Source organism: Lycorma delicatula, chromosome 5 (assembly GCF_047948215.1).
Source record: "Lycorma delicatula isolate Av1 chromosome 5, ASM4794821v1, whole genome shotgun sequence".
Lineage (NCBI taxonomy): Eukaryota > Metazoa > Arthropoda > Insecta > Hemiptera > Fulgoridae > Lycorma > Lycorma delicatula.
The window spans coordinates 25,221,890-25,247,551 of NC_134459.1; the positions used below are offsets into that span (position 1 = coordinate 25,221,890).

A 25,662-nucleotide genomic window follows, 5' to 3' on the forward strand; every position below is an offset into this window, starting at 1 on the left:
TTTTTTAAAACTAGAACAATAGATCAACAGACAATAACTTAAAAATAAAAATTATAAAATTAATTAATTAACAAAATTCTATAACATGAATCTTTCTTTTAATTTCAAAATTGAAATAGTACAGAAAAACTATAAAATTAATTCATTCAAATCTTAGTTATTTATACAACTGAAATAGACCTATTTATGCATTATGATTTGAAAATTTCATACCGAGATCATCATGTACATTCTACTGTTTATTGTACTGCTAACAACATCAGGTAATTTTTCTTAAATAAGTCATCTTAAAATAACATTCAAATATATTTAGCCCACCAGGCTGGCCTAGTGATTAACTCATTAAAAATAGTTGTTTAACAGCTGATTCTCAAAATAGAAAGTTCTGAATTTCAAATCCTAGTAAAAGTTAATTTCTTTTACATGGATTTGAAAAATAGACAGTGGAGACTGGTGTACTTAAGACTATATCTCACTTACATGTCATACATATCATCTTCATCTCATTAGGATGAGGGAGGGTTGCTCATTGTTCACTAGTTGAACAGATTGCTATGTACACATTAGAAAAATAAAAAATATCTTGAAATTTAAAAAAAATCTTATATGAACTCAGTTATTTTAAAAAGAATATTTCTTATTTAAGTACTAGTAAATTGATCATTATATAATGAACAAATGAGTGCATGCTAATGGTATTAACATTCTGCATATTGTATTATCCACATGTCTGTCACTGCTACATGTTTATGCCTAATTTATTAGAGTTATTATTTGTTATGTTATTATTTCTGTACTTAATTAGAAATATATATAAATAAATCATATATATATATATGATTTATTTTTGGACACAAATAGGACACTGTTTTTTTTTTTTTTATGTGAATTAACAATCAGAATCACCCAAAAGTTAATTGAATATTACGCAAATCAAATTTTCAGAAGATTGAGAGCATATTCTTCTTTAAATCATACTTAAGAAAGTATTAATTCTTATTTTTAAGTACAACATAATTAGTTATATAGTAGTTATATTCTACGTTCTGTCTCAGTCTTTATAATGATTGTGATATACCCGAGATAAAATTGTAATTTGTCATTGTCATTTTTCTCTGAAAATAAATAAACTTTTTATTTTGATCAGTACATATGATTCAGTATACAGATCACTTCATTATAAGATAAATTATAAATATAAAATATAAGATAAAAAATAGATATGATTAAAATCCACGTTAATTATTTAAATATAAACATAGAAAATAATGCTAAGCTAAATACTTGAAAGTACGAAATACAATAAAAAATAATTCACAATTCAAAAGGAAATAATTGATTAATTTAATTAAAATAATTTGAGCACATATTTATATGTTTCCAATGAATGGGATGCAGAAGATTCAAGGATTTTTAAACTGTTAATATTTTTTTTTTTTTTAAATCATCGACAGTGTAATAGTTTTGTAAAAAAAACTTTTTAATTTTATTTTAAATACCCTGGAAAGATTTTTTTAAATGATTCTCCAAATTTATCAATAAATGGCAACAGAAGCAAAATAAAGCCCTTTGTTGTAAGGGGATGTATTGTGTTGAATTAGATGAAAAGAGTTCCATTATCTGGTTTGGTCGAAATGGATATAAGTATATTTTTTTAAAGAGTTATAACTAATTTTTTTGCAAAGATGTATAATCTTTGCAAAAAAATTGATTGATTGATTAATACAAACATAAGGGAAAGTTAGCATATTTAATTTTCTAAATATCGGTCTACTCAATTCATACTTAAGGAATGTATTCATAAGCAGTGGTATTCACTACACTACACAGTCTGTATAATTCTGTGCTGAACAGAATGAATTTGAAGGACTCAGCATGTCGATATGCACCATTACATTCGATTCACTAAAGAGATTAACAGGAAACCACCTTACTCTTCTTCACCTTCTTAACTAAACCTGGCATGGGAACTTATTATGCTTGATAAAAACAGTAATAACATCTTCAGAAGTGACTGGTGTCTTGTGTTAGATCGCCTATAATCATTACAGTTAAGAAACCTATCATAACATCCTTTTAAATTAATTATAAATATTTCTGGGCTTTTAATATACATTACGGATCTTGTTGGGATTCAGTTAAGAAATGTTAAACAAGTGCTGTTATTTAGATCCTGATGAACAAAGTACGGTAATACATATAATAAAAATCAATTTATAAGGTTGAATTGATTTGTACAATAGGTTTAAGTTTTTATTTTCGTGGAAACAAATGAAACTTATCTAATCAATTCCTTGAAAAGAAAATAAACCAAAAACCATACATTCAACCTTATGGTTCCATAACACCATTTCTTTTTTCTGTCTAGCCTCCAGAACCACCATAAGGTATTACATCAGAGGATGAATGAGGATGATTTCCTGAGATGGGTGGTTAATTGAAACCCAACCACCAAAGAACACCAGTATCCATGATTTAGTATTCAAATCCACATAAAAGTAACTGCCTTTACTAGGATTTGAACCTTAGAACTCTCGACTTCAAAATCAGCTGATTTGTGATGATGAGTTCCACTAGACCAACTCGGTGGATTGCTTCCATAATACCTTGAATATTTCAAGTAGTAAAGACTAGGAATAAAAGGAAGTGAAATAACAATCAGATAAAAATGACTGAATGCAGATTAAGTAAACACAGATTAATCCATAGATCACAAAAGATAAACATTGCTGGGTTAATATTCATTTTTAATTGATGGATAACATATGCAATTAATAGCAATTGTTCCAATACAAATAAATTAATATAAAATGTTTCTAAACATGCTTTAATAAAAATTATAAATTTTGAAATACGTACAGTAAATTTTTTTCTAGCATAAATGGTTTAGTAAACTAATACATTGTTGTTTTTTTTATCTTAGAAAAAACATAAAACTGGAAAAAAAATTAAACCCAGACTATAAAAATATTTGGGTAAGGGTTTTTGAGATCAACAATTACAAATCTGATATTCAAAACTAAAAAAATAATTAAATCATATCATGCATGGGAAATCAATTTAAAAAAATCCTGTTTTTTATTGATTAAATTTTAAATTTACTAATAATAATTATTATTATGTCTTAGTAAAATAATGTTTAATTAATATACATTATTTCAGATAAAAACATTTTACATTATTTTATTACATGTTTACTTTATATAGCAAAGTGACCTTCATTTTTATAAACCAGTTACAATGTTTGTAATTTCCTTTAACAAACACAAGTGATGGAAAAAACTGTTGGCCTTTCATGAATGTCAATTGATTAAAATTCTTAAACCTTTTGTTTTCTTACTACTTGTTATTCATGTATATTTTTTATGTCATACAACTCTTTATTAATTTAGTTCATAATTATATATGTCTTTTTTATTCATTTATTATTGAATTTGTTGTTATATATAGATAAACCAATAAAAATCATCTTATAAAGCAATTTTATATACTTGTTTTTGGCTTATACTTTGTTTAAAGAAAGCAAAAAAAAATAAGTATGGTTTTTAAGTGAAAATCTTAAACTCTAATAATCTGGATTTTGAATAATAATAATAATAATAAGTAATTGAAAGAATTACAATTGGCTGAAAAGAAGGAGGAAAAGGACTCACAGACTCACTTCCCAAAGCAAACAAACAAAGGACACCACTCAATTTACAACAAGAGAATAGACACAACATGCATACAACCGCAGTGCAACATAAGAAAAAGCATGGGCAGGAAAAGAACTTAATGGTAATCATTACAACATAATGCAAGACCCAAACTTCATCATGTAGATGGTTCACAATTGGACAACTATTCCCACAAACTGAAGAATTTACACTAGCCATACAGAATAGAGTAATAGCCACAATAAAAACTACAGAAAATACTTCATTAACGAGAACGTAAAAACAGATACATTTAAAAAATGCTAACAACCCAATGAAACAATTGAACACATAACAGGAAGTTGCAAAATACTTGCTGGAACAGACACAGCAGCAAAAATAATTCACCAAGAACTCGTAGTTAAACATGGATTTATCACAAAATACATGCCATACTACGAGTCAAGTACAACTTGAAACCATTCTAGAGAACAAACTACAAACTCAAACTATCCTGGGATAGATCAGTACTCACAGACAAAACAAGTCACATGCAATAGACTAGACATCATACTAATCAAGAAATCAGAAGAACATACATCATAGATATTACTATACCGAACAATAATAATTTAATATAAAAATAAAGAGAGAAAATATAAAAATATATTCCCCTTGCAATAGAACTGAAAGAAATCTGGAAACAGAACTTATTAACAACAGTATCAATCATTGGCATAACAGAAAAAATGTTGATACAATATCTGATGAAATTAGATCTCCAACACATACTCACACCAATATGCAGAAAGCCATATTTCTGAAAACAACTTTAATAGTCAGGAAGTTCTTACAATAAAAGAACATGTGACTTGGTACTTACCTATCACATGATCTGAATAACTACTATGATTAAAGAGTAGCATCTTTTTTGGGAGGGAGGGATCAATTATTTATATCAATAAGGGTTCTAAGAAAAGCTTATATAGGATGCTTGAAACAACAAATTTTTTTACTCCATTATATCAGAAACAAAGTACATTTCTTTGAAATGTAATATTTCTTCTTGGGGCTTCTTTTCAATATACAAAAATAGTAAACCTAATAGTATTTTGGTGCTGATAAATATGAATTAGGTAAACTGGTATTTAGCAAATTAAACATTCTAATTTATATAAACCCAATGGGTTGGTCTAGTGGTAAAATCATCTTCAGCTGTGGTTCAAAGTCAGCTGAAGATTCTGAGGTTTAAAGCCAAGTAAAAATAGGCTACTTTTATTTACATTTGAATTCTAGACAATGGATGTTGATGTACTTTGGCGGTTCGGATTCAATCACATTTCAGGAATGGCCAGCCAAAGTCTGTACAAGGTTACACACCTCATTTCATTTTGTACATATCACCCTTACCTCACTGGGTCATAGAATTGTTTTTTATTCACAATTTGAACAGATTTCAACACAGTCATTAGCAACAGAAAATTAAAAAACAAAAATTATCTTTTCGTTTATATTTACAGATTCCTTTTTTAAGAAAAATTCACTTATTCAGAAAAAAACAACAATATTTATCTCTATTTATCAAGCTATAAAATAGAAATATTTTTGTGTAACTCAATAAAACACTTTGATACATTAGACAAACCTTATTATTATGCTCTGATGCCATTTTTAACAGTTTAAAAAGATCTTACCAAAACTTTATTTACAATAAAATTGAAGTACTTTCTTTTACAGAAAAAATATTATTCTGTAGTTAATTTATTAAATAATAAAATATTACTGAAATTTCTACATGCATATTGTTTCAAATATACAAATAATATAATATGTTCTCAAATAATTTTTATTAGTAACTACAAAATTGTTGTAATTTATTTGTTATGTAGTATTCCTTTTTCTATGATTAATCATCACAAAAGCTCAAGACTTTTATGAGTAACTCTCTGACTGGAATTTTAACTGGTTTCCCTTGGTCTGGTCTAAAAAAATACTGGTTCAATTGTTTATTCATGATTATCACACTGACCCATTCTTGACATAATTTATGTAATATATTATTATGTAGTAAACATAAGTAGAAACACCTTATTTATTTATAACACGCTTTACATACAGTTACTGCACCAAGTTAGGGAAAAATTATCGTATTAAAAAAATAATAAAAGTGATAATAAACACAAGCTGATTTGTAGCAACATTAACAACCAAGTAAATGACAGGTTGGTGTATTTATTCAACACAATTCAGTTTAGAATTTAATTTAATCGCATGGCTGGTTTATATTTCAGAAAATTAATCAAACAGAAAAGCAGTTTATTTAAACCTTGGAAGTTCAATTACATTAATCCTTTGAGACATAATTAGAAATTATATATCATCATAATATTAGATTATAATCATTTCATTACACTATTTACACACTATTAAAATTCATTTTGACATAAACAATATATATATATTTAAATTATTATTATTTTTCATTAAAAATTAAAAACGTAATGTATTCTGAAATCCTAAATGCAATAATACATTTATTATATTTGCTTATACAATTATTGAAGTTTGCTTTGAAGAATGAATTGACCAAATATAATACAAGGGTTATTTTTTGTCAAGGTCCGATCGGTCACGAAATTAAAACAACAGTGAAAATAAAAAATTGTTTATTTGTAACAAGTACTTACATAGTTACGCTATTTCTCTACATACTCGCCACTCCGATTTAGACATTTGTCGTAGCATGGTACCAACTTTCCAATATCCTCGTCAGAGAATGGAGCTGCCTGTGTCTTCAAAATTTTGTCCTCCTAGCCAATGTTTCATGTGAGCAAAGAGGTGAAAATCGGATGGAGCCAAGTCCAGGCTGTATGGTGGGTGATCAAACACTTCCCAACAAAAACGCTGCAGGAGCTTCTTTGTTACAGCTGCAGTGTGCAGCCGAGCATTGTCATGGAGAAAGACAATGCCTGATGACAACATTCCTCTCCGCTTATTCTGAATTGCCCTTCATAGACGTTGAACAGTCACGCAGTATGAGGCTGCAGTGACGGTCGTGCCACATTCCATTAATTCCACCAAGAGAACGCCATTCTGGTCCCAGAACACAGTAGCCATACACTTTCTGATGCAGAAGGTTCGCTTGAAATTTTTTGGTTTACTGGGAGAATGAGAATGCATCCACTGTTTGGATTGTTCTTTTACTTCTTCAGTTTCAAAATGAACCAATGTCTTGTCCCCTGTGACAATTTTGTTCAAAAAATCTTTTCCTTCATTGTGGTAGCGCTGGAGAAATGTTAGAGAGGCGTCCATACTCATTGTTTTGTGATGATCAGGCAGCATCTTGGGAACCCATCTCGTACACAGTTTGTGGTACTGAAGTCTCTCACTCACAATTGTGTAGAGAGCTGACCTTGAAATTTCAGGAAACGAATCACTCAATACAGAAATTGTGAACCGACGATTTTCTCGAATCATCTCATCCACTCGCTCAGCGAGATCATCGGTTGACACTCGCTTCCTTCCCTGATCGCCTGCATCATGAACATCTGCACGTTCTGCTTTAAAGTTCCTGCACCATTGTCGCACTTTGCTGTCACTCATTGAAGTTTCATCGTACACATTAATTATTCGTCGATGAATTTCAGCTGCATTACACTCCTCAGCCTGTAGAAATCGAATTACCGCACGCACTTCACACTTAACGGTAGAAGTTATTGTTGTAGATATGTTTACGTGCTAGCTGCGAGTTCAGAACTAAACGAAGTGACGCGGCGTGATTGAAGGCCATACTAGAGACGCTACGCAACACATATGCGCAAAGGTTCATCGGATTTTTGCGCGGGTTTTTATTTCGCGACCGATCGGACATTGAAAAGAAAATAACCCTCGTAGTAAATTTTTTATAGCAATTTTATATTTATATATTATTATTTATTTTAAATTGAAATTTACAAAATTGCTATAACTACAAAAATTATATACAGATAAAAACATTTAACTATATATTTCGCTTACAAATTTTTGTATCCACAAAACCAGGAAAATCTCAAGGATTTGGAGTAACGTAAAAAATATTCAATCCCTCCTGTATATGGTAGTAGCTTGCAACCTATCAAGCCAATGATTTGGCTTTGAATCCCGATCACACTTTATATTTATCATACGGCCTCCGTGACAAAAGACATAGCATGAATGTAATTGGATATCAATCTGCTGCCAATATATACAACTAAATATGTATATTTTAATCATTTTTTATTAAAAAGTTATTATAAGTATGCAACAGTTATAGGCAACCAGACATAAGTCAAACGTAGCGTTTCATTGTGACTGGTTTTCCCTCTTTATTATTTTTATAATTTTGATTATATTTTAGCAATATATTTACCTTCAAATAAAAAGTATAAAAGTTAATGTTACTTTATTCAGTAAAATTAGGTAAAATTGCCCTTTGTTTCTGTTGTTAAATAATCCTAAACACACACATGAATGTTCTAAATTCAAGTTAGTTTTTTCTTACGATGTAATATAAATGATAGTTAAATATAATACTTAAAATCCATGATAGCTAAATATCCATTTGTCATATTTTAAAGTTTTCAATTTTTATTTTATTTTTCATTTTATTCTTTTATATGTTCAATTTTAACCTTTTACAAATTTTTTGTATGATAAGAGAATAGTTTTTGTTAGATAAATGGATTAATAATATATATTTTTACTTTCATATCAATGTTTTTGGTCATTACTAGAGAAAGCCATAAGGCCCTACAGTCTAGATTTCTGAATCTTCAATAAGTATTAAATTTTATACTTCACTATTATTATTATACTTTATACTGTACCATCAGAATATACATCACCCGAAAAAAGAAATTACAAGTTAATAAATTTATTTCTTCCCTACTCATATTTATACAATGTAAATTTTATTTCAAATACGATAATTTAATATTTATATCTTTTATTAATTCTTCAGTTTCCTGAGCTTTTCATCTAATCACTTCTGTCCTAGTCACATAAGTCAAATTTTGTACCCCAGTCGTCAAGAAAGTAATTTTATCAAGTAAAATCACAGCTCAGTAATAACATCAGCCGACAGATTTCTCCAATAAATAAATACAGAGTGATTCAAAGAAACGAGAAATTTTGAAAGTTGTGTTGGTAGCCGTGGGTGATTGGTACCACTTGATAAGTGGCGCCAGTCTCTCTAACCTAACCTGCCATTTAGTTAATTATGGATTCTTGGAGTAGTGCGCAACGTGCATTTGTTATCAAAGCGTTTGGTATTGTTATCACACTGTCATTGTTATCAAAAACAATGACAGTGTGGAGGGAGCGCGTAGAGAATTTCGGCGTCATTTTAATCTGGGACGGCACGACCGTGTTCCATCAGCATATGCAATATCTAATTTTAAGGAAACTGGTTCGGCAATGAAAAAGAAACCTCCAGGCCGTGAGCGAAACGTCCGTACAACACAGAATGTTCAAGCTTTACAAGATGCTGTCACACGAAGTCCACATCGGTCAATCCGTCGTCTCTCAGCATCATTACAATTGCATAGTTCAAGTGTTCGAAGAATGCTAGTGAAGGACTTGCAATTCCATCCGTACAAGTTGCAGATCGTCCAGGAACTGAAACCGAACGATGCAGTTGTGCGAACACAATTCTGTAATGTAATGCTTCAGAAGATAAATGATAACGAAGAGTTTGTTCAAGAACTGTGGATGTCAGACGAAGCGCATTTCCACCTCAGTGGATTTGTTAACAAGCAAAATTTCAGATATTGGGCACAAGAAAATCCTGCAGCTACACAAGCGTCCGTTGCACAGCCAGAAAGTGACCGTGTGGTGTGCTATGTCATCTTACGGTGTTATAGGCCCTTATTTTTTTGAGGATGACAACGGTCTTGCGATTACAGTGACGTCGGCTCGTTACGTAGCCGTGCTTGAAACCTTTGTTGTTCCACAACAAAGAGATTTCCACCAATTCTTAACACAGCCTGGTTTCAACAAGACGGAGCAACGTCACATACTGCACGAATATCGATGGCAGCTGTACGCCGATTGTTTGGACAACGTGTCATTTCACGAAATGGTGACATTAGATGGCCTCACAGATCGCCTGATCTCTCAGCTTGCGATTACTTTTTGTGGGGTTACCTTAAAAGCAAAGTGTTCCACAGTAGACCTGCTACAACGGAAGAACTGAAGGCAAAGATCCGAGAAGCAATTGCAGAAATTCCAGTTGAGATGTTACTTCAAATCATGAACAATTTAACGAAGAAACTTCGTGAGTGTGTACATAGAAGAGGAGGTCACCTGCAAGATGTCATCTTTAAAAAATAAACTAAAATGTATGTATCCTAAAATGGCAACATTTGTACAATTACATGAAATAAAATTCATTTTCTAAAAAAAATTTTCATTAACGTTATTTTTTTAAATTTCCCGTTTCTTTGAATCACTCTGAACAATGACAAGATAAATATAAATAATAATATTTTCTATTCACATCAAAATTTGTTCCAAATGGTATTTTCTTATAATTTAGATTTTTAAATATAATTTGAATAGTGGTGGTTCTAAGGGCAGTTATCCTGTTATGTCTATATAAATACAGTAAATATTGTTGTTAGTGACCTCCAAGGAACCGATGATTTGAGGTCATTAAAACCGATATTTACAATAACCCTTGTTTAGGTAGCTTAGTGGTACTACTTTAATATGCACCTACACGGGTATTGTAATACAGTCAAATAATAATCATTAAAAACAGTAATAATTTATTTCCGTAATAAAATAATATTAAAGAACAAAAATATGCAATAATAAATACAAATACAGTAGAGTAAAAGAAGATAGAGAAAAATTGTAAAAATTACTTTTTCTGCTGAAAGTCGGTTATTTTGTTCTCTTTCGAACATTTCGTGTTGTAATACAGTTTTTGAAGGTTCTTTACTAAATCAAAACAAATAATTTTTGTTTCTTCATTAGCAATTTCTGTAAAACTGAGAAACCAGCAAACGGTTTTTATTGCCACTAAAACGTCTGGAAGGTTTGGCGGGTTGATGTCTTCATCGTCGATCGTTACCTTCGTTCATTACCTACGTCCCCGTCTATTTCTGCTAGTAATGAAGCCACTACATCATCATCTGTTACAATTTCATGCGTTTCTAAATCTTTGTCAACCTCTTGATAATCTGCAAACAATGCATTTGACAACGATTTGTTTTGCAGACTATTGTTCCATTCTGCTAAAGATTCTTCTTCGCATGCGACATCAGTAACTTCGCCAGTATGTCGTAAAAATCATGCATATGGAAAGCACTTTTTTTAGTCAGCGGAGAAACCCCATGCCATAATCCTTCTAACATCAACCGAGTTAGAGTTCATTAGTTCCTAGGTATTTTGTTTGAAGAAACGTTGCTGTTTAGTAACCGAACGGGGGGACTTGTAACTAGGATTAGTAACGTACCGAACGGGGGGACCAGCCATCTGGACCCGGATTCGTCGGATAGCAGCCAATCGGCTGCTAAGCAACATCATTGTAGTTTTCTCTGGGCTAAAAATCATCTTATGTTGGAGACTGCACAGTCGGAGTGTCTTATAAGCACGAGCAGCTCGGAACTCTACCTCGTTACGCGAATCCCTTCAATCAGTAGCAGCGCGTCGTCAGCATAAGCGACGACAAAACAACCACATGACAACCTAAAACGGAACATCGAATCGAATTCTATGATCTAAAGAAGGGGACTCAGAACACGCCCTGAGGGCATCCTCAGTTAAGCTCTTACGAACCTGCAAGCCACCGTCACGCAGGGAAACGGTCCGATAGCTGAAATATCTTCAGAGCACTTCTAGTTCATTTCGTGTACACTTACGCATCTGCATCCGAAACAGGGCAGAGGGCCACCTTAAGTTGTTAAATGCCCCGGAATGTACAGAAAAATGCCTAATACATATTTATATAGACTATATTTATATGGACATAATCCATCACCTTTAGTATGGCATCTTCAGTGCTCTTGCCCGGTCGGAAACCATACTGGTTGTCCATTAGCAAATGATCAGTGGCTAATCTAACATTAATACGCAAATATAGGACATTCTCAAAAACCTTGCCAATCACATGCAAGAGCGTTTCCCATGGCTGAACACCAGCCAATTATTATGTCTCTAAGCGCTATAAAATGGACAAAAGTTATTGGGTGTGGTAAATTAATCATTTAAAAACAGATTTAATAACTATTCTATTCTGAAGTTAAAAATATCGTACAGAACATAAAAGAAATAAGAGAACTTAATCATAAAGTAAGTAAATTACCAATGATACAGATTAATGAATTAATAGGATTTCTATTATTTTAAAGCAAAAAAAAAAAAGTTGTCTTTTTAAGATAGTCAGGAAAACTAAATAAGTAGGCATTTAGAAATCTACATTAAATCTAAGAGAACGTACTGATTACAAGCTCCTAATTTTAAAATCATAAAAAAGGTGCACATGATTGAAACCAAGAGGCATGCAAATAACCCACCAGGTTGGTCTAGTGGTGAACACATCTTCCCAAATCAGCTGATTTGGAAGTCGAGAGTTCCAGCATTCAAGTCCTAGTAAAGTCAATTATTTTTGCATGGATTTGAATACTAGATCGTAGATACCGGTGTTCTTTGGTGTTTGGATTTCAATTCACCACACATCTCAGGAATGGTGAAACTGAGACTGTACAAGACTACACTTCATTTACACTCATACATATCATTCTCATTCATTCTCTGAAGTATTATCTGAAAGGTAATTATCAGAGGCTAAACAGGAAAAAGAAAGGAGGTACAGAAATATATTAGATAGCTTACATAATGATTAGGCAAAGATTCTGAAACAAAATTATGGACTGCAAAACATAATTTGAATTTGAAGCAATAAGATTGATGATATACCATCTGAATAAATATGCTGATTGAAGAAGTACCTAAATCAGCGCAAAATTTTTGAGACTGGAGGAATACAATCACATTTTAAAAAGAGTAAAATTGACATCATATCAAAGAAAGAAATTGCAGGTGTATGTGAAAACTATAAATAAGTTTCTAGTGGTCATGGCTGGATATAGAGGATATAGAGGCTAAACAGGAAAAATAAAGGAGGTACAGAAATATATTAGATAGCTTACATAATGATTAGGCAAAGATTCTGAAACAAAATTATGGACTGCAAAACATAATTTGAATTTGAAGCAATAAGATTGATGATATACCATCTGAATAAATATGCTGATTGGAGAAGTACCTAAATCAGCGCAAAATTTTTGAGACTGGAGGAATACAATCACATTTTAAAAAGAGTAAAATTGACATCATATCAAAGAAAGAAATTGCAGGTGTATGTGAAAACTATAAATAAGTTTCTAGTGGTCATGGCTGGATATACAAAGTATTCAGCCATGACATGGTCATAATACTAGATTTTTTTTTTAATTCTTTCACTAAATTTTATGTATTGTAATTTTACTGTACCCAACATTTTAAAGTTTTATTATTTCAGGTGTGAGATTAGATGAATCATATTTTTATTGCTCAAATGGACAAAAGTTGCCAGAAAATAATCAGTGTGACGGAATAATACAATGTAATGATCAGAGTGATGAAGATCCTGATATATGTGACACATCAACTGATACGTAAGTAAACAAAGATTAACAGATACAAAAACTAATTTCACAAAACAAAAATAAATACTTTATCAAAGAAAAAAAATCATGCCATTAAAATATTGATAAGAGTCCTTAATCAGAGGTTGGTAAGAATAATGGAAGAGGATCAATTTGGCTTCAGGAAAGGAAAAGAAGCCTGAGATACCATCAGGTTACTAGGAATGATTGCAGACAGATTTAGAGAGAGGAAGAGTGAATCTGTGTTTTATAGATTTAGAGAAGGCATTTAATAGAATCAAACTGGAGTAAATGATGTTGATTCTTAAGGAGAAAAAAGTAGAATGAAAAAACAGAAGGTTAATTTAAGAATTACACATGAGGCAAACAGCAATAGTGAATGTAAATAAGAATATGACTGATAGGGTGGGTGTAGGTCAAGGTGTTAGGTAAGGATGCTGTCTCTTACTCAATGTGAATGTTCAACATTCATAGTGAATATATGGTTAGGAATATATTGAGAGAATGAGAAGGAGGAAGAATGTAAGTATAGGAAGACGAAAAATATGATGCATAAGGTTTGCTGATGATATGGTAATACTAACTAATGGCTCAGAAGCCATCAACTTCAAATCAGATGCCTTAAAGTATAAGACCAAATGTCCTTGTCATGAAGGGCTACTGTGCCTCAAACAGCTTAAGCAACCGATATCCTATTTAGCTCCTAGAGTTAACCTAATAGTGTGAACAGTAAAAGCCGTTCACTTGTCATATATTAAACTAAACTGGATAGGTGCACCCCATCTATACTGTAATATATGACTATCATAAATATAAAATTTAACTTGTCACCTTAAATCTTAAGACAGCAATTTCCTGCCATGCCTAGATCGCTGAATGTCAGAAAGTACCCATACACCATTTATCATTTATATCGTTGCAGCTGTTGGCCGATAGCCAAACATTCCTTAAAGGTAGCCTCCTATAGCAACTCGGTAGGAGTCTTTTCCCTTAATAAGCTACTGAAGCTGGTTGAACAACACAACCACATCAAGAAACTACCACACAGTCCAACAATACAGCTCATGCCACATTGACTCGCCGTTTGTGAGTGGCCAATTTTCCCCTTGACCTCTAAGTTCCAGAGTGGTCTGATTTCTGCCCCCCCCCCGCCAAGACGGGGCAGTCGAAAATCATATGTTCATTCGACTGGACCACCCTTCAGACACACAGCTCATCAGTTGCCAGATGGAACCTGAACAGATATTGTCTCAAATTAACATAGCAGGTGAGCACCTGGACTCCTGTTACCCTTAAAAATGATCTTCAGGCATACCGTCCCCCCAGATCCTGTATAAATTTATACAAGGATCGTCCCTTAGTTGTGGTGTTCAATTCCTGTTGCCATGCTTCCATCACGAGGCTCAGAAGCCTCTTCTGCAGGCAGGAAATGAGCATCGAAATTTAGATATGGTACACTGTAATCACCGTTCCACTCTGATACTGGCCCGGCTCAAAACTGCATCCCAAATTCCTCAGCCTCTCGACCTCTTCACAATTTCCATGTGGCTGCCCAATCTTTCACCACTAAATTGATTGGGAGGGCCTTTCCCAATATGGTAGTAGCCTCATAGGAGGTTTTTTTTAAAAACACCAGTGAATACAATTAAGGCTTTGCGCTGGGACTCCTTAAATTTAGAATAAGTGTTCTATTCCTGTCCAACCTAAGTGCCCATACAGGCGCCAAGTAAGTGGTCATACTCTCAAAGACATCATGTACAATTGACAGCCCGACACCCTATAGTCTTTCTGAACAACCTCCTTAGTTTGTGCATCACAGAGATGGCATCTGCCACTACTTGTTTGACATGGTTGCTCAACAGCAATTTCTCATCAAACAAAACACCTAAATACTTATGAACTCTTACACGGCTTATTACACAGCCTTTATATTTAATTTGGGGGTTTCGACTTTATGATAATTTGTCTGCCTTCTTCAAAAGCATATACTTCGTCTTGGGCACAGAAATCTTTAAATTTTGATTGTCCATCCAGTTCTCTGCAGCTGACAAGGATGCTTGCGGTCTTTCTTCCAGCTGCAGTAGTGAATTGCCACAAACTAAAACGAGGCAGTCATTGGTGAAAGCCTGAGCTTTGACCCCTTCTAGGAATTTCAATCCCAGAAATTCGTCAAAGACCAGGTAACAACAACCAGGTAATGAAGGACATGAAGAACACAAGACACAAAGAAGAAGGCTTGGTACAGAAAGGATGAAAACATCAGTGATGTAAGAGTCTGCCTTCAGCAGAACAGCAGATAATAATGAAAACATAATTTTTCTAACAGCTAAATCTCATGAACTAAAGCTCATGATATTATTTTTTTTCTTTGCTACACAGTAGAATTTTATAATTATGGAAGTTTTTTCTTTAGCTTTCAAGAAATTTTTTTTAAGATCATATTTCTTCTCTAGATATTATGAACCTATTTACACCTCATTAAATAACTATGAGTCTAGTTCATACAGACTAATCCTGACAAAGTGCCATTAATAGCATCACAGTGGCAGTATAACATGGTTATTCAAATATTATTAGAAGTAACTGTAAGTATATGAACAGCTTGTAAATAATATAACTTATGAAAATCTTACAAAAGTAATTACACTGATTAATTTTAAATCATCCCAAAAATCCTTTTTAAAGAATGAACAATATTTTTTTAGCTACATAGAGAATAATAAATGAAAAGCAGTACATATTAACAGCTTGATTTGAAAGGGAATTAGAAGGAAAATAGGCATAGAGGAAGCAAAATCTTGTTACTAACAAAACTCACTGAGAACTCTGGATATTTGGATAATACTAAAAACAGTTTTTCCCTTACCAGTTGCTAGTAAGATGAAGCAAACTAAAGAGATTGGACCTGAGCAAGACAGAAAAATACCTCAGTCTATCACAATGGGTAGAAGCTAGAAGCTTGTGAATAGGATAATATGGTTTGTAAATCACGACTAAAAAATAAAAAATCTAAGTGGAAATCAAATCCAGAACCTTCTGGATGAAGTTCAAAATGTTATCATTATCAGCACAGACACTTGGGGTTTTTATGGTAATAATTTTACATTTTTTATTATTTACTTTACTTTAAGCAGGGCTCCTACAGATTGCTCCACATCCTGCCTTTCAATCTCTATACTTTCCTTTCCATTCAGTCACCCTCCATTATTCCTTTATCTCCCATCGCCCTCTGCAGCCCCTTCTCTTCACATCTTTTTGGGTCTACCTCTCTTCCTTTTTTCTCCAGGACAATAATCTAATACTCTTTTTGGCCACCTCTTCTCACTCATCCGTTGAACATGACCATACCAAACAAATTGTTTTCTTCAATTTTTTTTAATTACGGAAGTTGACTTTTTTACTATATCTCTAATTATTACCTCATTTCTTATTCAGTCCAGTTTTGAAAGTCGGTATGTTGTATGGAAAAAATCCATTTCCAAACATTCCCTATTCCTCTTGCTCACCTGCCAGAATTAAAAAACTTTTTTTAGTTCTGACTGTTATCTTTAATGACAAGAGTAAACTATTCAATTTTCGAATCACTGCTCTTTTCTAATCCAATCCTAGCTTTGATATCAACCTCACATTCTCCATCATCAGAAATAAGTGCTCCCAGGTAATTAATCTTGTTACAATTTTGCAACGCCTCTGCTTCTGCAACTAAATCCTCTCCTCTCTCACCTACCACAACATTCCATTTTCCTTAAATTAATTCTCATGCCCCATTTAAGGTATTCCTATGCTAATTTCCTTAATACATATAAGATATTGTCAGCATAATTAGCAAACACTACATGATCATCTGAAAAAAATAGTGCACATAGGCAATCGTTTCCTGTGTTTATCCTAACCCTCTGCACTTTCTTCTCTATATCTTTAATGTTTCTTACACAAATATTTTATAGTGTGCATAACAAACAGCAACCTTACTTCAAACCCTTAGTTACCGTAAAACTTCTTGAAATATCATTTCCCATCTTCACTGGACATTCATAATTTTCATACAAATTATAAATTCCTCTGACATATACCTCATTTAAGTTTATGTTCTTAAGAACTTCAAATAATTTATACAGCAGGTTATATTATCTTAGGTCTTCTCTAAGTTAATGAAAAGCATGTGCACTGACAAGCTCCAATCTCTCTCTCTCTCTCTCTCTCTCTCTCTCTCTCTCTCTCTCTCTCTCTCTCTCTCTCTCTCTCTCTCTCTCTCTCTCTCCTCTCTCTCTCTCTTCTGAGATAAATCCTAGATAAAAATAAGCAATAAATATGAGTAATTCAATTCTAGATGAAAATAAGCTTTAAAAAATTATTCTACAATTTGAAATCTAATGAGAATATCAAATCATTAGAAGTATAGACTCTCTAATAAATAATACAATTTAATTAATTAATTAAATAATTAATTTTGGCTTAAAACTGAAAATTTAGACAAAAGAGCTTATAATAGGAATATATGAACTGACACAATTCCTTTGTTACTGATGTTAGTAAATTTATTAAAAATATAATTCCTTTGTTAATGATCCTATCAAATAATGCATATTTTTATATTTTATTAACATATTTTTCATACACTACAAAATTCCATTTTCATATTCCCACATACTACAAGCTTCAGTAGTGAAATAATTCATTGTGCAAATAAAAAATGACATGAAGCTTAATTGCTTTATAACATGCAAACTTCATAATACTACAAATACTACTCTGCTCATAACGTTTGACATTTTTTTCTTTTGCTAGTGAAAAAAATAGATTCAACTTATATACAAAAGATGGTACTTCGTTTGTTATAAATTTACTTGTACTTTTTATTTATCAGAATTGGGATCAATTTTTTTATATTTTATGACAAAAAATTTACTGCTAAATTTATGGTAATTCTCAATACAAATTTATATTTATCTGGCTATAATATATTTATAATAAATAAATATATCAAAAATTTATTGACATTTGATAAATTTATAAATCTATATATGTTCGACACTTTACAGTTGCAAGTCCTGTACTTTTTTCCTAATAATTATTCAATATAAATAATTCAGAGCGCTGTTAAGAGATTAGCATTTATCTTAAATTACTAATTTATCTTTGTTTTATATTCAAGAGTAAAATTTAAATGACCAAAAAGAAGTCATTTATTTAAAAAATAATAATAATAATATACACTTCTACCTAACCATACAACAGAATTGTTTTCATGTAACTCATCACAATATTACTGCTTGTAAGAAAGGGATTTATTATTCATCCTTCTGTTACCATTTTTAATAAATTAACAAACCATTTTAAATCTCCTACTAATTTATTTAAATTGCAATTAAAAGGTTTCTTCTACAGAAACAATATTGCTCTGTTCATGAATTTTTAAATAATAAATGTTAAGACATTTTAAAAGCCCTAATTTTCTGAATCCATTCAACATAGGCATAATTATTTGCTCAGATAATTTGCAATTACACCTACTGAATTGTGGATTTTAAAAATTTATTTTGTATTTGGTATCTTCATGTAACACTATTTCATGAGTTATTTTAGATAATTAATATGGATTTTAATCACATCTATTTTTTAATCTTATAATTAATTGTGTAATTTGTGATGCTACAGTGATTAAGGTTTTACCATAGTTTTCCTTGACCCTTCCAGGCAAATGCTAAATAATTCCTTTTTTTTATTTGCAATATAGTATATCAGCCCACTCTTCATGTGACCTATATAATGTATTATTATATACTGACTGAAACAAAATATTTAAAGAAATAACCATCTATATAAAAACAAAATTGTTAAACTACAGGTTGATCTAGTGGTAAAACTCATCATTGTAAATCAGCTAATTTCAAAGTTGAGAGTTCTTTAGACACCAGTATTCTTTAGCGGTTGGGGCTCAATTAACCACATGTTTCAGGAATGGTCCGGCTGAGTCTGTTCAAGACTACACATTTACCAGTACATTTACAGTTACACTCCAGTTGATAACTAATTGTTGATGCGACTACAAATAAAACGATAACAAAAAAAAGATTGTTAAACTAATTAAAATTAAACTAATAAAACCATTATTCTAAAAATCATTATTTTTTAGCTTTAGGTGCGAAACTCCAGGAGAAGTGATATCAGCTAATGAAGCATGCGATGGTAAACCTGATTGTTCAGATGAGAGTGATGAATCAGAAATGAGTTGTCGTGGACGAGAGTAAGTTTAAATTTTCTGAATATGTATTTTCATTTAATTTGTAATCACAATAGTTTTAACTGATTTTTGTTTTAAATGGTGTTTTAAAGGAGAAGGATTTAACTGACATATTTTATTTATATATAATACCAACATTTTTTTATGGTATTAATGAAGGTTATTTTATATTTTATTATAAACATCAAATATTAATAGAAAATTTAGTTTGTTTAATTGGCAAGGTCAGAAGAGAAAAATGTCTGACTTTGCCAAAATTCTTTATTGGCAAAGTCAATAAAGAATTAAAGGTGGATCAAATGCGATATTGATGTGGGTGATGGTTATTTATCTAAAATTTATCCTTTTAACTATTCCAATTTTGATTATTTGGTTTCACTCGTATATGGTTATGCAAACAATCAAAGCTAATTTAAAATGTACATATTACAGTTAAGAGATTATAATTATAATGATAACGTACAGTTAGTATTAAAAAAGTAACAAAATATTTTATAAAATTACCCATTCTTTAAGGGTTTTTAATTTCATTTCAGTAAAATTTGAAGAAAAATGTAATAGACACTTAACCTTTAGATCCAAAATTAAACATTTATCATGACAGAAAAATTATTTCAAAAATACAGTATAAAGTAATATTTCAAAAGAATGTGATTATTTCTAATTCTTTAATACATATTCAGCAAATTACATCTTATTGCTAAATAAGAAATATCCCTCAGAAAAAAGAAATATAAAAATTATTACAAATACCAATTATAATTATTATTATAATACACCAATTATAATTATATTAACCAATTCTTTTTTTAATATTTAAAGAGCAATATCATGAATTTTTTCAACATTTTTAAGTTAATTCAGTTCAATCAGGTAAACACTCATCCAAAAAAACAAAGCACGTACAACAGAATCAATTTTTTTAAAACACTACATAAAAACAAAAACATGCGCAAAGGTAATTACAACAATATTGTTTAAATTGTATACATACACAAAAAAAAAAGACTTCATCACACTTGTAACGTATGAGATTTACATAAGAGCAAAATCTGACAAGATGAATATATAAAATGAACAAGTACAACCATGACAAAATGTATTATTCAGTCACATACTACAGTAATTTCCTAAGGTTTAACTACACATCTCAGAAATGGTCAATCTGAACTGTACAAGATTACACTTCATTTACAATCATACATATCCTCTGAAGTAATATCTTACGGTGGTTCAGGAGGCTAAATAAAAAGAGTGAGAGTCTGAACCTGCTAGTTTCTTATGTTGAGTATACTGGAAGCTTAACATAAACCCAATGTATTCTAGGTGTGTCTGGTAGGTAAGCTTATAAACAGATTCAGAGGTTGTTTCCTGTATTGATTGGATAATAAAACTAATAATGTCATTAAGGGTGGCTGAAGTAAGGGAGTGGTTTCCAAAGGCATGACATACCTCATAAAAATTAATTAAATAAATAAAAATAAGTAAATTAAAAAATGCATTATAATAGAAATTAGGCTTATTTTGTGGCAATTTTCATTAGAAATTAAGGGATCAATGACCCCCCGCCCTCTTCTTCAGACCAGTCAACTGTTTAGGTATAAGAATGGATAGTACAAGCCAAAAAAGTAAATATATTATATTAATTTATCATTAAATAAATATTTTATATCTATTTTATTGTATCTTATTTTCAACATTCTACAAATTTTGAAATTTGTGATTTGTGAAAAATCCTGACATGATGTAATAAAATGAAGGTTATTTTTGGATTCAGCACTAAAAAATAAATAAGAATCAATTATCAAGAACTAACAAAAATAATCATCGCAGGCTTGTGTAATTTTTTTCTGATGAATGTTCCATAAATATGTATAGACGCCTTGTCGAGGTAAGATCCTTGAATTTCAACTGTCTGGTAGTGCTTGAGACATCATGAAGCCGAATGGATTAAGGCAACAGTACTTGAGACATAGCAGTAGACATTAAAATGGCATAAACTAGGGGAGTACTGGCCATATGTGCTGGTTATCAAACTTTCAATATTGTTCACAAAGTGTTGCTACATTGGACAATATTTAAAAAATTCCCTTCATATAAATATAATATATATATATAATAATTTGTATATATATATATAAATTACACATATTAAAAATTATATTAATCCGATCAACCCAAGTACAAAATTAATTATGATTTATAATTTGTATAGTGCAGAGGAATATGATTCCCAAAAGATCGATTTTAGAAAAATAATATTAAAAATATTTTATATATAAATATTTTTATACATAAAAGATAAAAATGTATTTAGCAATTAAACGTTTTCACAACAGCATTCAAAACATCTGTGAACAATGATTTATTCTTCACATTATCAAAAACTTAATTGTAACAATTTTACCCTTCCACTTAAATTTAGCAAAAAATGAAAATGTTCACTACTACACCTCAAGAACTATATACAAAATTCATATGAATACTGAATGTATTTTTGGCTGCATGTGAAAGAAATATGAGATTATCTCTTCATTCAATCATAATAATTTTGAAGAGAATCTAGGAAGGGAGTGAAATTCAAAATAATTGAATTTATATTTATAAAATTAATATTTAAGAATTATTTAAATCTAATTCCTATAATATTTTTTTTAAAAGTTTCTATATACATGCAGTTTCATCAATTTAAGGTCCATAGGCAGTTGTGTTCCTTATTTATTTAGTGAATTTCATCTGTGGCTAATTATAACCCTGGATCTCCAGGCCAGGACATGCTGTTATTTAGAAACTGAGAACAGAATAGGTGTATCAATCAATATCTTCAGTTGCCTACTAATAGAATAGTATCAAAATGTAGTTAACATTAGAATATAACTTAGATAATTACAAAAGAAATGATAAAAACTATTATCAATAGTACCTTTAAAATGCAGCTGTTTTAGCTTTGTGCTAACAAAATAATATATATAATGTAAGTCAAGAAATAAATGAAACTAATTCTAAACATTCATTGTAAAAAATAAATCTGAATCTATAATTTTTATCTAAATTATTTGTAACATGTAAAATATATAATTCCACCATAACAAGATGTACTATTAACTTTCAGTCATTGTTGATCAAATTTGGATGAAAACTGTATAAGATGAAGAGAGATCAAAACTTTTCTTACAGCCTACAGAATAACAAATCACCAAAGTGCTTTAAGTAACTATTTTTCTAGCATTTATACCAAAAATTTACTAATTCTTAAAATTTATCAATAAATAAACTCATAAAGTGTTAAAACTGCTTGACTTCTACCAGTAAGAATTTGTAAAAAGAAGTAACTGAAATTACCAGTACATCTCAGTAAAAATTATCTTTTAAACTTATATTTAAAAAAACTGCATTATATTCAACTATATATATCATAAGACAATATAAATAAAACAGATTACAAAATCAACTTTTAAGAAGATTAACAATAAAATCAATAACAGAACAAAAAACTTGAAAAACAAACAAACTTCATTTTTTAAGTATTATAGTTTTTAAGTTAAAAACATACATTAACTTAGTGAAGATTAAACATTACATAATAATTACATTAATATTAATACTAATATAGTTAGTACCTAAATTGCACAGGTGTGAAAACGATAAATTTCAATGTGCCTATGGTGGATGTATAGATAAAAGGTTAGAATGTAATGGAAAAATAGACTGTATAGATGGATCAGATGAAAATGAAGAAAGATGTAAAAGAACAAAATCAAAATGCAGAATACCGTCATTTGATTCAACAATAGTGTATAAAGTTCATGGTGAGTACATAATTTTTATTCATTTTCAAACATTTTTAACCATAAAGGTTCTACAAACCATTGATATGTATAATAAAAGATTTAAAATAGGCAAACAGATTATTATGTTAAAAAATAGATATTTTATTTTTACGGGTACGTAATACATTATACAGATCGTATCATTCTTTCATTGTAAAGCAAATTATAATTTTAAAGATGTAAATTATAAGATAAAATGATAGGTCCTAATTAAAGTCTATATTAATTATTTAAAATATTAACACATGAAATATGTTAAAGTAAAAACATTAAACAGAAAAATATAATAAAAAATAATTCACAATTCAGGAAATGTTATTAAAAATTATTTTGAACCCATTTATATTCATAGTAAATGAATGTTCTTTTTTTTAATTTTTCAAATATTATTTAAGACCTCATTGCTATTAGTTACAGAAAAAGAAAAAAAAAATTTTTATTTAATTAAATGGTGGGAAATGTTTTTAAATTATTTGGTAATTAATTAAAATTGCAATGGCACAATAATAAGGCCCTTTTCCATAGGCCAAAGTATTGGAATTGAGCTACAAAATAACAGTTCTGTTGTCTGGTTTAATAGAAATGGCTAAAGATACTTTTATTTTTTTTTTTTTATATATAAGTGTCTATTCTTTTTTCAAAGATTGTACATTAATTTACATAAACACAAGGATAAGAAATATATCTAATTTTCTAAGTATCAACACAATTCATACTTATGGGCACCAAACAATGATCTGGCCACCCATTTTTGTATCTTAAAAACTCATTTAATTTCTCCAGATATAGATACAGTTGTGTCTTATGTAAAAAGGGTTATAATGAATCATTTTGTTGAGCATGGCCTGTTGGTATAAGTATATAATTAAAGATAATATACAAAAAACCGGTTATCAACAATAATCAATTGTTGATAAGCGGTTTTTTTGTGTATTAACTTTAATTATAATGGATGGTTGAAGATTTTTAGGCAGGTTATTATTAAACAATATTTATATAGGTACAGTAAGCACATTACTGGATTTAGTTCATAGTAGTTACACAAAGTCTCTCGAAAAATTTATTTGATCTAAAGAAATTAAGAAATTTAAAAATAATAATAAAAGTCAAATTTAGATTAAAAATTGAACTGCACAATATTCAAAATTAATTTCATTGACTTCAACTGTTTCACTATTCTAAGTTTTACAGAGTAGCAGTCAACGTCATTAAAAAGGGAGTATTTGAGAACAATTTACCTGCTACCAGTTTATATAAATAGATTATAAAAAGCTTCAGAAAGCTAAAATTATATGCAAAAACTGGTGATTCATTACATAAGAAATATTTTGATTTTGTTTTAAGGAACTGAATATTTAGATGGGAAATCTAAAAATTAATATAATCATTATTTTTATACTACAGTCAGATGAAACTGAGTCAAATGTATTTTAAACAAAAATTTAATTATTTTGACTACAGATGTCAGAAATGTTAAAAAACAGAATTTATTTTATTTGTACATAATTTATAATATAATCTTAAATATTAATTTTAGTTTGACTTTGATCATTTGAGATTGCTAAAGAAAGAAAGTAGAAAATAAAAAAAAAGAAAGTAGAAAATAAAGTAGAAAGTAAATCAAAGGAAAGATGATAGCAAGTCAAAGACAAAGATACAATTCTCTTTGGTATTTATGTTTCTCAAGATTTCTAATAAGCTTTTACCCAAAATCACTTTGCCAATTCATTTAAGATACAATTTGTGACTCATGAGTAAAGGGTGAAGAACTTATTGGTGTAATTAAACAATGAGATATTATGCTTAATACAATAATTTCTTTGGGGCTGTTTCAAAGATGAATTTTCTTTTAGTTTTGAAGAATGTTAGTGTATAGTACCCCTGTTTAGTCCAACCCTCCAATCTTTTCAACAAAGGCAATAATTTCTACTGGTACCAGTGAATGGTAAATGGGCAATTGAGCAATTGATGATCATAACTTGCTTGCCAGGACTGATTTCCTAAGCAATATCCTCATCATAATGAGCACAAAAAGAGGACTACCCTCTAACCACAGAAATTTATAGCCCAACACAGATGATGCTTCAGTTTGTCAGCCAAACTTTTACATGGCTATTATCAATTAGAAGTATTAATGGTTCTCAGTGGCTCTTTGCTATATTTAACTTATAATCTTAATGATAATGAAGTCAACAAAGACAATGTGACAAGACAAAATTAGTGATTTCTTAGACTTTATTAACCAAGTTCGTTGTATCGAACAAAAGAAAAAACAAGTA

At 30.3% G+C, this 25,662-nt stretch overlaps 1 protein-coding gene across 1 annotated transcript in view; it reads left to right on the top strand.

The window, feature by feature from the left end:
• The first annotated feature begins 205 nt into the window (after positions 1-205).
• LOC142325846 (modular serine protease-like) overlaps positions 206-25,662 on the top strand; it is a 49,987-nt gene continuing 24,530 nt past the window's right edge. Inside the window, exons 1-4 of the mRNA XM_075367868.1 lie at positions 206-263; positions 13,183-13,318; positions 19,446-19,556; positions 23,187-23,362. Coding sequence (XP_075223983.1) covers positions 224-263; positions 13,183-13,318; positions 19,446-19,556; positions 23,187-23,362 — 463 coding nt within the window. The 5' untranslated portion in view covers positions 206-223. The remainder of the gene's footprint in view (positions 264-13,182; positions 13,319-19,445; positions 19,557-23,186; positions 23,363-25,662) is intronic.